Below are 13,029 nucleotides of genomic sequence, written 5' to 3' on the forward strand. Positions count from 1 at the left end.
CAGGTGGCTGTGGTTGGTGGTGAAATGTGGCTCTCTGATTAGCTGGTCTAAGTCACATGACTGATTTTCATTGGCTGATCATGTGACTGTTCACTTTTGACACATGGTATAGATTGTGTAGGATCACTTTGATTTGTTCTTTGTTATAATCACAAACTTATCAGACTTAATTTTTAACCATGACTTTTGTAATTAGCTTGATTTGAGTGTCTAATTCCACTATAGAATTGAGATAATCAAGTACCTAACTTCTGTATAATTTTTGTTTGTCATAACGCTAATAAAAACTGGTACTGCTTTACAATTGTAATGTACTTTGCTCAATGTAAATAAGATAAAGAGTTTCACTTTGAAAATGGTCGAAAATTGCTTGGAAGTATTAGAATAATATAGTTAAAGTTATTAGACCATATTCATGTTGGAATTAAACAACATGACAGTAGAAGATGTAGGAGTTATTTTAAATCAGTCATGTACCCAGTAAAATCAGGTGTTGCGTTGACCACTGGTCAGTTATCCATCTAGTTACCTCTCTTCGTGACCTTAAATGACATTGAAACGTCTGTGGGAAGCCAGGGTTCTGAGCCAATTTGGACATAATTTTGACAGAAATAAAATTGTAGGTAAATACAAAGAAAAGATAAGCTATTTTAACACAATTTGATGTGCTTTTGTTTGATCTTTTCTACACTTTGATGCATTGGAATTTTGACCGATATGTTCTTTAATCAAAAGTAAAAAAAAAATTCAAGTATTTTCTTTTCAAAAGTCTTTTTTTTATGTGTTTGCTTTCATTTTGCTGTAAGAAGCTTTTTATTGATCAATATTTTACTCATTATTGACCTTTTAACCTTGAGCTCTGGTCTCCCAAAGAAAACGACCTTCAGTGAAACTGGTGTCACGTATAATTATGGCTAATATTTCTACCGGTCACATGACTGTTGGTTGGTTTACTTGAATATCCTTGTAAAATGTGTGATGAACACCATTGGACATTAACTGCATGTTTGTGGATTATGTGCTAGTCATGTTAATGTTTGCTGTATGTACATGGATTGCTATATAGCTGTCACTATTGGAATGATTTTGTTGTAATTTTAACAGAGATGCAATTTTGTTTATGATTTTGTTTAATTTTGATGATTTTTGTTTAGTTATTCAGGTATTAGGCTATTTCTAATGGAATCAATTCTTCCATCCTTCCCACATATGCCTTGTCAAATAGTCTTGTCCTTAAATGGGTATCAATATTCAACATATCAAATGTAGATTCAAAGGATAACAAATCATTCATAAGGCTTGACCTATAAATAGCTTAAATTTTAATAAGAAGGATATTTAAATAATTCGAATTATTATTGCACTCCGTTCAAGAACTACAGACTTAAGAATACAATTGTGATGAATTTAAAATAGAAATATTTAAAAGTGGCACAAGGTTGGGGAGCTTGGACAGTCTTACTGTCCTAACAACTAGCCTATTGCAGTAATCACATGATAATGAAACACATTTTTTTGTAGGGGCTATCTGATATTGCTGATAAAGGGCAATAACTCTTGGATATTTTTAGAGATGTTGTCATATTACTTATCCATTGGAATCAAATTTTGAGTTACATGTTATTGATGATAAGGCTTAAGTTTTTTAAATGTTAGTTATTATTTTGTATGTAGACATAACTGATGATTTAAATATTGATTTTCTTAATGTTTTTGCGACAATTTTTTTCCATGGAATTTTGTAAGACCTGTTATCCTTGTACAACCATTGGAATACATATCTTGATTTGAACCATTGCAGCAATTGGAAAAATTATTCTTAACACAAATATCTGTCACCTTGAAAATAGTATCATTGGTTTGAATGTGTGATAGTGACAATCAGTAAACAGATTGCATCTCTGTTCATGTAGTCACAAGAGTTATCTCCCATAGATCACAGTTGAGTTATCCCCCTTGGACCATGATGTTAAGATAATAATCAGAGTTGTCCCCCTTCTGCATAGTCAATCACAAGAGTAACTGCCTTTGATCATATCCATTGGAGATAATCACTAGAGTTATCTCCCCATTTACCATACTTTGAGTTTCCACCAGCAACTTTACAATGTGACTATCCACGTGGTTCGTAAACACTATCAGAATTAGATAGCCCCTGTTGCAGGGAGGTCTAGTACAGACTGATGGTGGTAGACTGAGATTTTTATGCCCAGAGGTTGTCGTAGTTCAATCCTCTCCAATATTTGTTGAGAAACAAGAACAGGTAAAGGTTTGTAGAGGTTTTAACCTTAATCTTAGCTTTAAACATCCAATCCAAATCCAGAAGAATGTAGAGGGACATTGAGCTCCTATGATCAAGAATTAGATTTTAGGATACACTTTTGGTCATCTCTTCTTCTAGAGGTCCTATAGTTTCGTGGAATGAATTCCATTTCACTCCCTGGCTGTAAGAGCTTTTACAATACTGGTGATACAACCAGCGGTTGATACCTTGAAAGACATAAAGGTGTAGGGTGTGTATGCTCAAGTTACTGTGAAGACAGGTTCAGTGGTCAGCTTATAAGGTAGATGAGCTTAGATAAGCTGTGGAAAAAAGATGGTTTGACTGCCCTTACAGGACACCGATGTCAGATCCATGGTCAATCCTGAGAGTGCAGGGTTCGACTTTATGATGTACGTTTTATTATTCAAAGATGACAAATATGATCAACTATTCATTTCTATAAGAAAAATAATTATCCATATCAAATGGCACGGAAATTGAATGATCAAAATTAACTCTGAAATGGATCTTCTTATTTAAAAATGAAAATATAGTTATAGATGTCTCTTCATTATTGTATGGCCAGTGCAACAATTATAAACAAGTGATATAGTATAGCATCAATATGGAATGGTTTTGTGTGTTAGATATAAGGACATGTATCCCCATAAGATTCTCTTGAATCTGTACCATGGTTTTATCTGAGTTTTTAATTTGCACACTTTCCACGTACACATTTAACGCACATTTGATTTCCAGACTTAAACAGCTACTTGCTGGTGTGCTTCTTGTGTTTTTGGCAGTTTTTCACACCTAAAATTCTACTACAAGCTCAAAGCTGTTTGTACAACTTTGCTGGCTGTTGTGATTGGCTGAGATCCTCTTATTGTTTGATGGTTTTTGGTTGCTTGACCTTGGACTTTGACCTCTTGACCCCTATCCCATCCACCTCCTCTTATCCTGTCACCCATTGGTTATTACTTATACATTAATTTGCATGACGTTTATGCAGATTCAGTTTTTGCCAACATTGTTGATTATTGAATAATTAAATAAACTTATTTGGCTGAAACATTTTGATTGGTCATAAATGATGACATGTATTCACGATTATTGAGATTATGAGAAACTTAAATATACAATAATTTCCTCTTTCCCTTTGTTTTATAAATATGAATGGTACTGTGACCTAATGTTTAGAATAAATTGATGTTCTGCTCATTAGAATATGAGAATCAGTTGGGATGTGTAATAGGTCAGTCACAGTTTTAAGTTTTTAAGTAGAGAGAGATCACTCTATATTTTAAAGGTCACAAAGTTTGATAAGTAAGTGTAAAAGTCGGACTTGAAGGGAGATCACTCTATATTTTAAAGGTCACAAAGTTTGATAAGTAAGTGTAAAAGTCAGACAAGAAAGGAGATCACTCTATATTTTGTTAGGCAAAAGGAGCCAAGTTAGAACTGTATAGTGTACAAGTTGGATGATAAGGGGAAATTACGCTGTTTGTTTGTCAGAGTACATCATTTGGGTAACATATGGACACACCAAAACTGATAAGTTTAGTGTAGGAGTGGAAGAAGAAAGGAGAGAACTCTGAATTTGTCATAGAAATACCATTCATCAGGACAAGGTGCTTTAGTTTATCAGGATCAGTGCTTTTTATGCCATCATTGAGCAGACAATGTTTTGTTAAAATGGTTTTATATGCGTCTACTGCCTTCATTGGTGAAGGAATTTTGTGTTTATGCTTTGATATGTGGTCACATGCTTGGAAGTAATTCATCAAGTAATTTAAAGAAGATTGATCAATATAAAGTATACAGAAATTTTCTGGTCTGAATCATACTTATGTAATGAAAGGATAATTATAAATAAGGATCTGGAAAACTCTTATTAAATAGACTATAATTCTATGTTGGTGGCATATTTTGATATCATGAGCAAAGTATCATTTTCCCTTCAAAATTATAAAAGTAATGTAGAAATTTATCAAACTAAGAAAAATCGAAATTGAAATCTGTAATTTTGCCTTAAGAAGAGAAGTACCTGATAGGAGCAGTTATATATATATATGTAAAGGGAAATGTATCCAAACTTTGTCATTTTTTTATAGATTTTAAAGGTTTAGTTTACTACGTTGTACTTATTGAATATTTTGATTTTAGACAAGATATTATTTCAGTCTAACTTACAAATTCATTGATATTTTATTCGTCCTTCATTTGTCCTTAACAGCCCAAGAATAAAGAAGAAGAGAAGGTGAAAACCTTACCGGAGACAGAAAAGTTAGGGAGTGGCCGTGTCATACCTCTCAAACAGGTACAAAATCTTGTAACCTTAGAACACATAGGTATTCTCATTATTGTTCCTGAGAAAGAGGATAATATGAAGGTCATGTTTTACTGAAGAGGAAATGTAAATATTTCTCTCGGCTTATTGACTAAATCATTGGGATAATTGCCATGTACTTGATTAATTTTCCCCAGTAGATCATGCTTCCTTATACCACTTAAGCCTGCCAGTTTACGCATTTACTAGAGATATTAAAAGAACATAATGAATAAGTTCTTTCAAAATAATCATTTGCCTTAAATGATTATTCAAGTATCATTTTCATTTTTATGTAGTTCTTTCATTTATTGTTATCATAAAAATAATTCAGATGATGTATTTATATTTGATTCTTGTGTATTATATTTGTTTAGGGCTACTTATACAAGAAGAGCCATGGTTTAAATAAGGAATGGAAGAAGAAATATGTAACTTTACTCGACGATGCACGCCTAGCATATCACCCTAGTCTTCATGTAAGTTGAATTTAGTAACCGTTCGTACCTCACTCTTGAAAAGTCTTGTTGACAAGGACTGTCTCTCAGGGAAAGTTGCTGGTATCACCAAGTTTGATCTTGCTGTCCCTGGTGTCACTAAACTCCGGGGGACATTCCTTGGTGTCACCAAATTTGCCCACTGAGAGTTGTACGAAAATATATGCCTTAAGTCAGTTTTTGACTTTGTTTCGAGATATCAGGGTCAGGTGTTACAATACTGGAGACTCTAGTGTTGCACAACTCGCTCTTGTATGAACATAACTAATGTCTCGGTTCATGTTCTCCATGCTTTGACTTTGAAGACTCGTATTTTAAAAGGTTTTGGATGTGAAGAATTCCTTACAAAAAAATATTGTGAAGATCGTCATGTGGTTTTAATTCTTGTTCCCTAAGACTAAATATTCATTTTATATATAGGCCTATAACATGTTCATATTCTATCTATACTGCATTATAGGACTACATGGATGATGTACATAAAAAGGAAATATCACTTATGCACACAACGGTAAAGATTCCTGGTCTGCGTCCACGAACAACGAAGACAGTCCCCAACTATCCCCCTCAGCACCCTAACCAGGACCCAGCCAATGGCCTGAAAAGTAAGCAGACTACCATCTGTATTTGTGGTGTTGTCTTTGGTGTTGTATCTGTGGTGTTGTCTTTGTGTTGTACATTTCCTGATACCTCACCAGTGTAAGTCTGGAAGGTTGTCCCCAATGAACTCCCCCTATGACCTTCCCCAATGAACTCCCCCTATGACCTTCCTCCATGAACTCTCCCTATGACCTTCCCCAATGAACTCCCCCATGACCTCCCCAATGACCTGTCTGATTTATAAAGCCTCCATTTACAGATATGAATTAATATGAATCCCGATAGCAAATAAGTAAGGGGGAATTATTCACTTAATAAAAAAAAAAAAGTTTGCAAGACAAAAGAGGGGGAAAAAAACACCACACAAAAATTAATCACTTCTTGCAGAAGAGCTAGCCAGTTTCAAGTGATTAAGTGATATGCAGACTTATATTACATAACATTGTAAGCAAAACACAAAGTCCTTTTAATCGGTGTAATAATTCATAGATCTGTAAATGGAGTATGAGCCCCTTGTTGTTTTTGTGGTGTCTCAATCTTGCTAAATGTCTAATTGAGTCTTTTAGCTATAAAGAGTTATCTTTCCCTGGGAGCAAGTATTGATTGTAGCTTGATTTGTTTTTGAAACTGTAATTGTCATAGCAACATATTTTTCGCATAGAAAAAAATAATGTAACAATCAGTTCGTGCTGACAAGGGGAATAACTCTGCATAACAGAAATGACTTGGTACGCTGACATGGAATTAGAATAAAGGCACAGCTATTACAGTAATTTAAATATTTCCTTATTTATTTAAGTCCTTATGTTTTGCTTACAAAATATCTTGATAACTTTTGTTAAGGTTTTGCACGTTTTTCCTAGAAATGTATAGAGGTATCACATTTTAATTGAGCATGATCAATATTTATATATCATATATATCATATATGGATCAAACTAACAGACAAAATTAATGATGATTTACTGAGACTATGGATGACTACATATAGGCAGTCTTCATACAGACAAGAGTAAACAGATTATGTATAGAAAGTGGCACATCCTGATAGTAAGGAGAATTATGTTATGGGAGTGTTGGATAATTATTTAACCAGTTATCAAGAAGTCTGGACTCTAAAAGAAATTGTGAAAGAAAGAAAACAAGTTCGCTCTTGGTCTGTTTCTATATTGAACACTGGAACCCAAGGGACTATCTCAGCATCTGGTTTCTTCTTTATCCTGTGTGACTGCCAGCATGCTGGATGTTTGTATCGGAGGCTATTTGTGTATGCTCAGTGTTTTGTGGAAGCTTGCATGTCTGTGTTGTAATACAAGTGGCCCTTTATTCCAGGCAAGAGTTCAAGGGACAAAGAAAACGTCACATTGACAGGATTCGACATTGTGCGAGATCGTCATCATTCCAGTTCTGACAATTCTAATTCTTTACAAGGTGCGTCTTGTATTGTCTGGAACAGGGGAAGGTTTTTCCTGTTTAGAGGGATGGAGATGGGGTTGATAGATTTGTCTCTGCTGAAGTATGGAGAAAACAACAGAAATAAAGAAAGCTACTTGCTATAAAGTTATGTAATGGAAGGTTGATAAAATATTTCTAGGCCGTAAATGCACTTTATGAGGGTATAGAATATACTTGTAAAGGGTTTTATGCATGAGAACACATAATAGTTTTACAAAATAGTTTTTATTAACTTACATAATGTATATTTTTTATTAACTTACATAATGTATTTTGAGATTATAAACAATATATTAGGAAATATTATCTATAATCTGTTCTGAATGTTAAATGTTATATCACATTAGTTATCATGTGTGACTGAAGTATGTTTGTGTTACTACCTTATACTGAGTGGCATGTATATTGCATGATTATTCATTTGTATCTCTATATCAGATGTGACATTAATAACCTCCCTGTACCTTTATATTTGGGTACTTTGTTGGCTTCACAGACACTACTCCAGATAAAATGTGTGATATTGCTATTATATGGACAAATTGTCAAAACATATCTCAAATTCATATGAATCAGACAGCTTTTTAAGTTAAGTCGTGAAATTCCATTGCTACTTTGGCTAAAATATATATGTGCACAAACGTTTAGATTTAAAAAACACACATTTTGTGACACATCATTCGGAAGTGTTCATGTTTTCAGTTTTACATTTAAAAAGTAGTTGCAAACATGGTATTTAAGAAGAAATATTTTAATTCACATGAAAACGTTGCTTGGAGTTTTGCTCCTGAGGGACCTGCACATGCCTGTGTTACTGAACACGCACAGTATCTTTTCTACAGGTGTTTAACAAACACAGGAGATTGTGTTTTTATCAGCCTACCTAACCCTGTTATTTTGTTACTCACCTTAACATTACCAGTATGCATTACTCATACATAGGATGAGCTCACAACTGCCATATGTCTAAAGGAATGTGTCCAAACCAAACTTTAACTAAATTACTTACAGCTTCATTATGTATTCTCTTAAAACTATCGAAAAATCTTGATTATCTCCCTTCTTAAATTTTCATGGTTATGCTTTATGAAGCTTTTGCTTTCAGTAAGATAAAGTAATAATGATTTGATATGTGCAGTGATACAAAACTTTGACTGTAACCATAAAAATATGTATTCTTTCTTATCTACCATTATTAATACACAAATTGTGAATTCATTGCATGCCGATTTTCCTGATTTACGTAATAATGTATTTTAAAGCAATTCTATATACCTGGTTACATTTGTAGGTTAAAAAAATCTCAATTTTCACTTCAAATGAGAAAATTGATTTACAATAAATTTTAATCCATCTGACTATAATTTTTATACCAATTTATTATTAAACACCAATTTGCTATTTCACTGATAAAAATTTCACCATCATATAAACGTCCCACGAAAAAAAATTACATAGATATTATCCCCATGAAAAACTGGCTATACTTAAATTCTGTAAGATGAAGTGTAAGTATGATATATAAGAAATTCACAAATCTACTTAATGGTGATGATGTTTTTTACTAGGAGTAAATGGTAACAGTGTAGGATCTAAACTAGACACACCTAATGTGAAGAAGCGACACCGGCGGGCCAAGAGTGGAGGCCTCAAGAGTATGGAGCCAGGGGCGGGAGATGGTGAGTCTTATAGGAAAGTCTCCATTAGTGGATTACAATATTGGGACGACATCAGTTGTAAATTAATAAAGAATTGTCATGTTGTGTTCATGCAAATAATTTTTTTCAGAAGAATTTTTTCCCATATTTAAATGTTTCTGAGCCAAACCATCCTTATGGTTTATAGGTGATAGTGTCCTTTATTGTACTAGTCATTGAAACATCACACATACAAAAAACATCCTTGATGGTTTATAGGTGACAGTGTCCTTTATTGTACTAGTCATTGAAACATCACACATACAAAAAACATCCTTGATGGTTTATAGGTGATAGTGTCCTTTATTGTACTAGTCATTGAAACATCACACATACAAAAAACATCCTTGATGGTTTATAGGTGATAGTGTCCTTTATTGTACTAGTCATTGAAACATCACACATACAAAAAACATCTTTGATGGTTTATAGGTGATAGTGTCCTTTATTGTACTAGTCATTGAAACATCACACATACAAAAAACATCCTTGATGGTTTATAGGTGATAGTGTCCTTTATTGTACTAGTCATTGAAACATCACACATACAAAAAACATCTTTGATGGTTTATAGGTGATAGTGTCCTTTATTGTACTAGTCATTGAAACATCACACATACAAAAAACATCCTTGATGGTTTATAGGTGATAGTGTCCTTTATTGTACTAGTCATTGAAACATCACACATACAAAAAACATCCTTGATGGTTTATAGGTGATAGTGTCCTTTATTGTACTAGTCATTGAAACATCACACATACAAAAAACATCCTTGATGGTTTATAGGTGACAGTGTCCTTTATTGTACTAGTCATTGAAACATCACACATACAAAAAACATCCTTGATGGTTTATAGGTGATAGTGTCCTTTATTGTACTAGTCATTGAAACATCACACATACAAAAAACATCCTTGATGGTTTATAGGTGTCCTTTATTGTACTAGTGTCCTCTTATGTTTGTGTCTAGTCTATTGAAACATCACACATACAAAAAAACATCCTTGATGGTTTATAGGTGATAGTGTCCTTTATTGTACTAGTCATTGAAACATCACACATACAAAAAACATCCTTGATGGTTTATAGGTGATAGTGTCCTTTATTGTACTAGTCATTGAAACATCACACATACAAAAAACATCCTTGATGGTTTATAGGTGACAGTGTCCTTTATTGTACTAGTCATTGAAACATCACACATACAAAAAACATCCTTGATGGTTTATAGGTGACAGTGTCCTTTATTGTACTAGTCATTGAAACATCACACATACAAAAAACATCCTTGATGGTTTATAGGTGAGTGTCCTTTATTGTACTAGTCTTACATTGAATGTACTAGTCATTGAAACATCATCAGACACACACATACAAAAAACATCCTTGATGGTTTATAGGTGACAGTGTCCTTTATTGTACTAGTCATTGAAACATCACACATACAAAAAACATCCTTGATGGTTTATAGGTGACAGTGTCCTTTATTGTACTAGTCATTGAAACATCACACATACAAAAAACATCCTTGATGGTTTATAGGTGATAGTGTCCTTTATTGTACTAGTCATTGAAACATCACACATACAAAAAACATCCTTGATGGTTTATAGGTGATAGTGTCCTTTATTGTACTAGTCATTGAAACATCACACATACAAAAAACATCCTTGATGGTTTATAGGTGATAGTGTCCTTTATTGTACTAGTCATTGAAACATCACACATACAAAAAACATCCTTGATGGTTTATAGGTGATAGTGTCCTTTATTGTACTAGTCATTGAAACATCACACATACAAAAAACATCCTTGATGGTTTATAGGTGATAGTGTCCTTTATTGTACTAGTCATTGAAACATCACACATACAAAAAACATCCTTGATGGTTTATAGGTGATAGTGTCCTTTATTGTACTAGTCATTGAAACATCACACATACAAAAAACATCCTTGATGGTTTATAGGTGACAGTGTCCTTTATTGTACTAGTCATTGAAACATCACACATACAAAAAACATCCTTGATGGTTTATAGGTGACAGTGTCCTTTATTGTACTAGTCATTGAAACATCACACATACAAAAAACATCCTTGATGGTTTATAGGTGACAGTGTCCTTTATTGTACTAGTCATTGAAACATCACACATACAAAAAACATCCTTGATGGTTTATAGGTGATAGTGTCCTTTATTGTACTAGTCATTGAAACATCACACATACAAAAAACATCCTTGATGGTTTATAGGTGATAGTGTCCTTTATTGTACTAGTCATTGAAACATCACACATACAAAAAACATCCTTGATGGTTTATAGGTGATAGTGTCCCATATTGTACTAGTCATTGAAACATCACACATACAAAAAAACATCCTTGATGGTTTATAGGTAATAGTGTCCTTTATTGTACTAGTCATTGAAACATCACACATACAAAAAACATCCTTGATGGTTTATAGGTGATAGTGTCCTTTATTGTACTAGTCATTGAAACATCACACATACAAAAAACATCCTTGATGGTTTATAGGTGATAGTGTCCTTTATTGTACTAGTCATTGAAACATCACACATACAAAAAACATCCTTGATGGTTTATAGGTGATAGTGTCCTTTATTGTACTAGTCATTGAAACATCACACATACAAAAAACATCCTTGATGGTTTATAGGTGATAGTGTCCTTTATTGTACTAGTCATTGAAACATCACACATACAAAAAACATCCTTGATGTTTTATAGGTGATAGTGTCCTTTATTGTACTAAGTCATTGAAACATCACACATACAAAAAAACATCCTTGATGGTTTATAGGTAATAGTGTCCTTTATTGTACTAGTCATTGAAACATCACACATACAAAAAACATCCTTGATGGTTTATAGGTGATAGTGTCCTTTATTGTACTAGTCATTGAAACATCACACATACAAAAAACATCCTTGATGGTTTATAGGTGATAGTGTCCTTTATTGTACTAGTCATTGAAACATCACACATACAAAAAACATCCTTGATGGTTTATAGGTGATAGTGTCCTTTATTGTACTAGTCATTGAAACATCACACATACAAAAAACATCCTTGATGGTTTATAGGTGACAGTGTCCTTTATTGTACTAGTCATTGAAACATCACACATACAAAAAACATCCGTCAGAGTGACATCCCTTCTCCAGATCTATAAAGTTCTAGTCTAGAATAACTAAAACATTCTCTCTCACTTATCATATTGCCTCCTGTTTGAGTTTTTGTTCGTATGATAGTATTCCTTGTGTTCCACATTATCTATTGATGGATATTACTTTATTTCTCTTTACAGAATCTGATGGTTATGAATTTATGATAGTGTCTCTAGAAAATAAACAATGGCACTTTGAAGCAAACAATCATGAGGTAAGTAAAACCTGAAATCCTGAAATAGGTTTTCAATGCCATGCAGAGTTTGTAAGCATATCAAGTTAATAGTACCAAATAAAATATCAACAATAGTTACCAATGCCATCCTGTTCCCTTATGCCACTTGGAGTCTTGTCCAGATTTTAATAGCCCACCATCATCAGGTGGTGGGCTATTCAAATCGCCCTGCGTCTCTGGTCCGTCGTCCGCCGTCCATCGTCCGTCGTCCGTCCGTAAACAATGCTTGTTATCACTATTTCTTAAAAACTACCGCAGGGATTTTGTTCAAACTTCACATGGAGGGTCTCCTTGGTCCATATTTGTGCCATACAGATTTTGTGGCTGATCGAAAAAACAAGATGGCCGCCAGGCAGCCATCTTTGATTTTGGCAGTTGAAGTTTGTTATCGATATTTCTTGAGAACTACTTAAGGGATTTTGTTCAAACTTCACATGGAGGGTACCCTTGGTCCCTAGTTGTGCCATACAGATTTTGAGGCTGATCGAAAAAACAAGATGGCCGCCAGGCAGCCATCTTTGATTTTGGCAGTTGAAGTTTGTTATGGATATTTCTTGAGAACTACTTAAGGGATTTTGTTCAAACTTCACATGGAGGTTACCCTTGGTCCCTAGTTGTGCCATACAGATTTTGAGGCTGATCGGGAAAAACAAGATGGCCGCCAGGCAGCCATCTTTGATTTTGATAGTTAAGGTTTGATATCCCTATTTCTCAAAAAGTGCTGAAGGGATCTTTCTCAAATTTAATATGTAGGTTCCCCT

General features: G+C 33.8%; 1 protein-coding gene across 11 annotated transcripts in view; it reads left to right on the top strand.

The window, feature by feature from the left end:
- LOC138320511 (centaurin-gamma-1A-like) overlaps positions 1 to 13,029 on the top strand; it is a 35,233-nt gene that overhangs the window by 13,071 nt on the left and 9,133 nt on the right. For 10 of the 11 annotated variants that reach the window (XM_069263511.1, XM_069263513.1, XM_069263515.1 and 7 more), the window contains 6 exons: positions 4,500 to 4,583; positions 4,970 to 5,071; positions 5,550 to 5,694; positions 7,022 to 7,120; positions 8,713 to 8,823; positions 12,174 to 12,247. In XM_069263511.1, the coding sequence (XP_069119612.1) occupies positions 4,500 to 4,583; positions 4,970 to 5,071; positions 5,550 to 5,694; positions 7,022 to 7,120; positions 8,713 to 8,823; positions 12,174 to 12,247 (615 nt within the window). The remainder of the gene's footprint in view (positions 1 to 4,499; positions 4,584 to 4,969; positions 5,072 to 5,549; positions 5,695 to 7,021; positions 7,121 to 8,712; positions 8,824 to 12,173; positions 12,248 to 13,029) is intronic. The other variant, XM_069263514.1, reaches the window with a different exon arrangement.

Source organism: Argopecten irradians, chromosome 4 (assembly GCF_041381155.1).
Source record: "Argopecten irradians isolate NY chromosome 4, Ai_NY, whole genome shotgun sequence".
NCBI classification, from domain to species: Eukaryota; Metazoa; Mollusca; class Bivalvia; order Pectinida; family Pectinidae; genus Argopecten; species Argopecten irradians.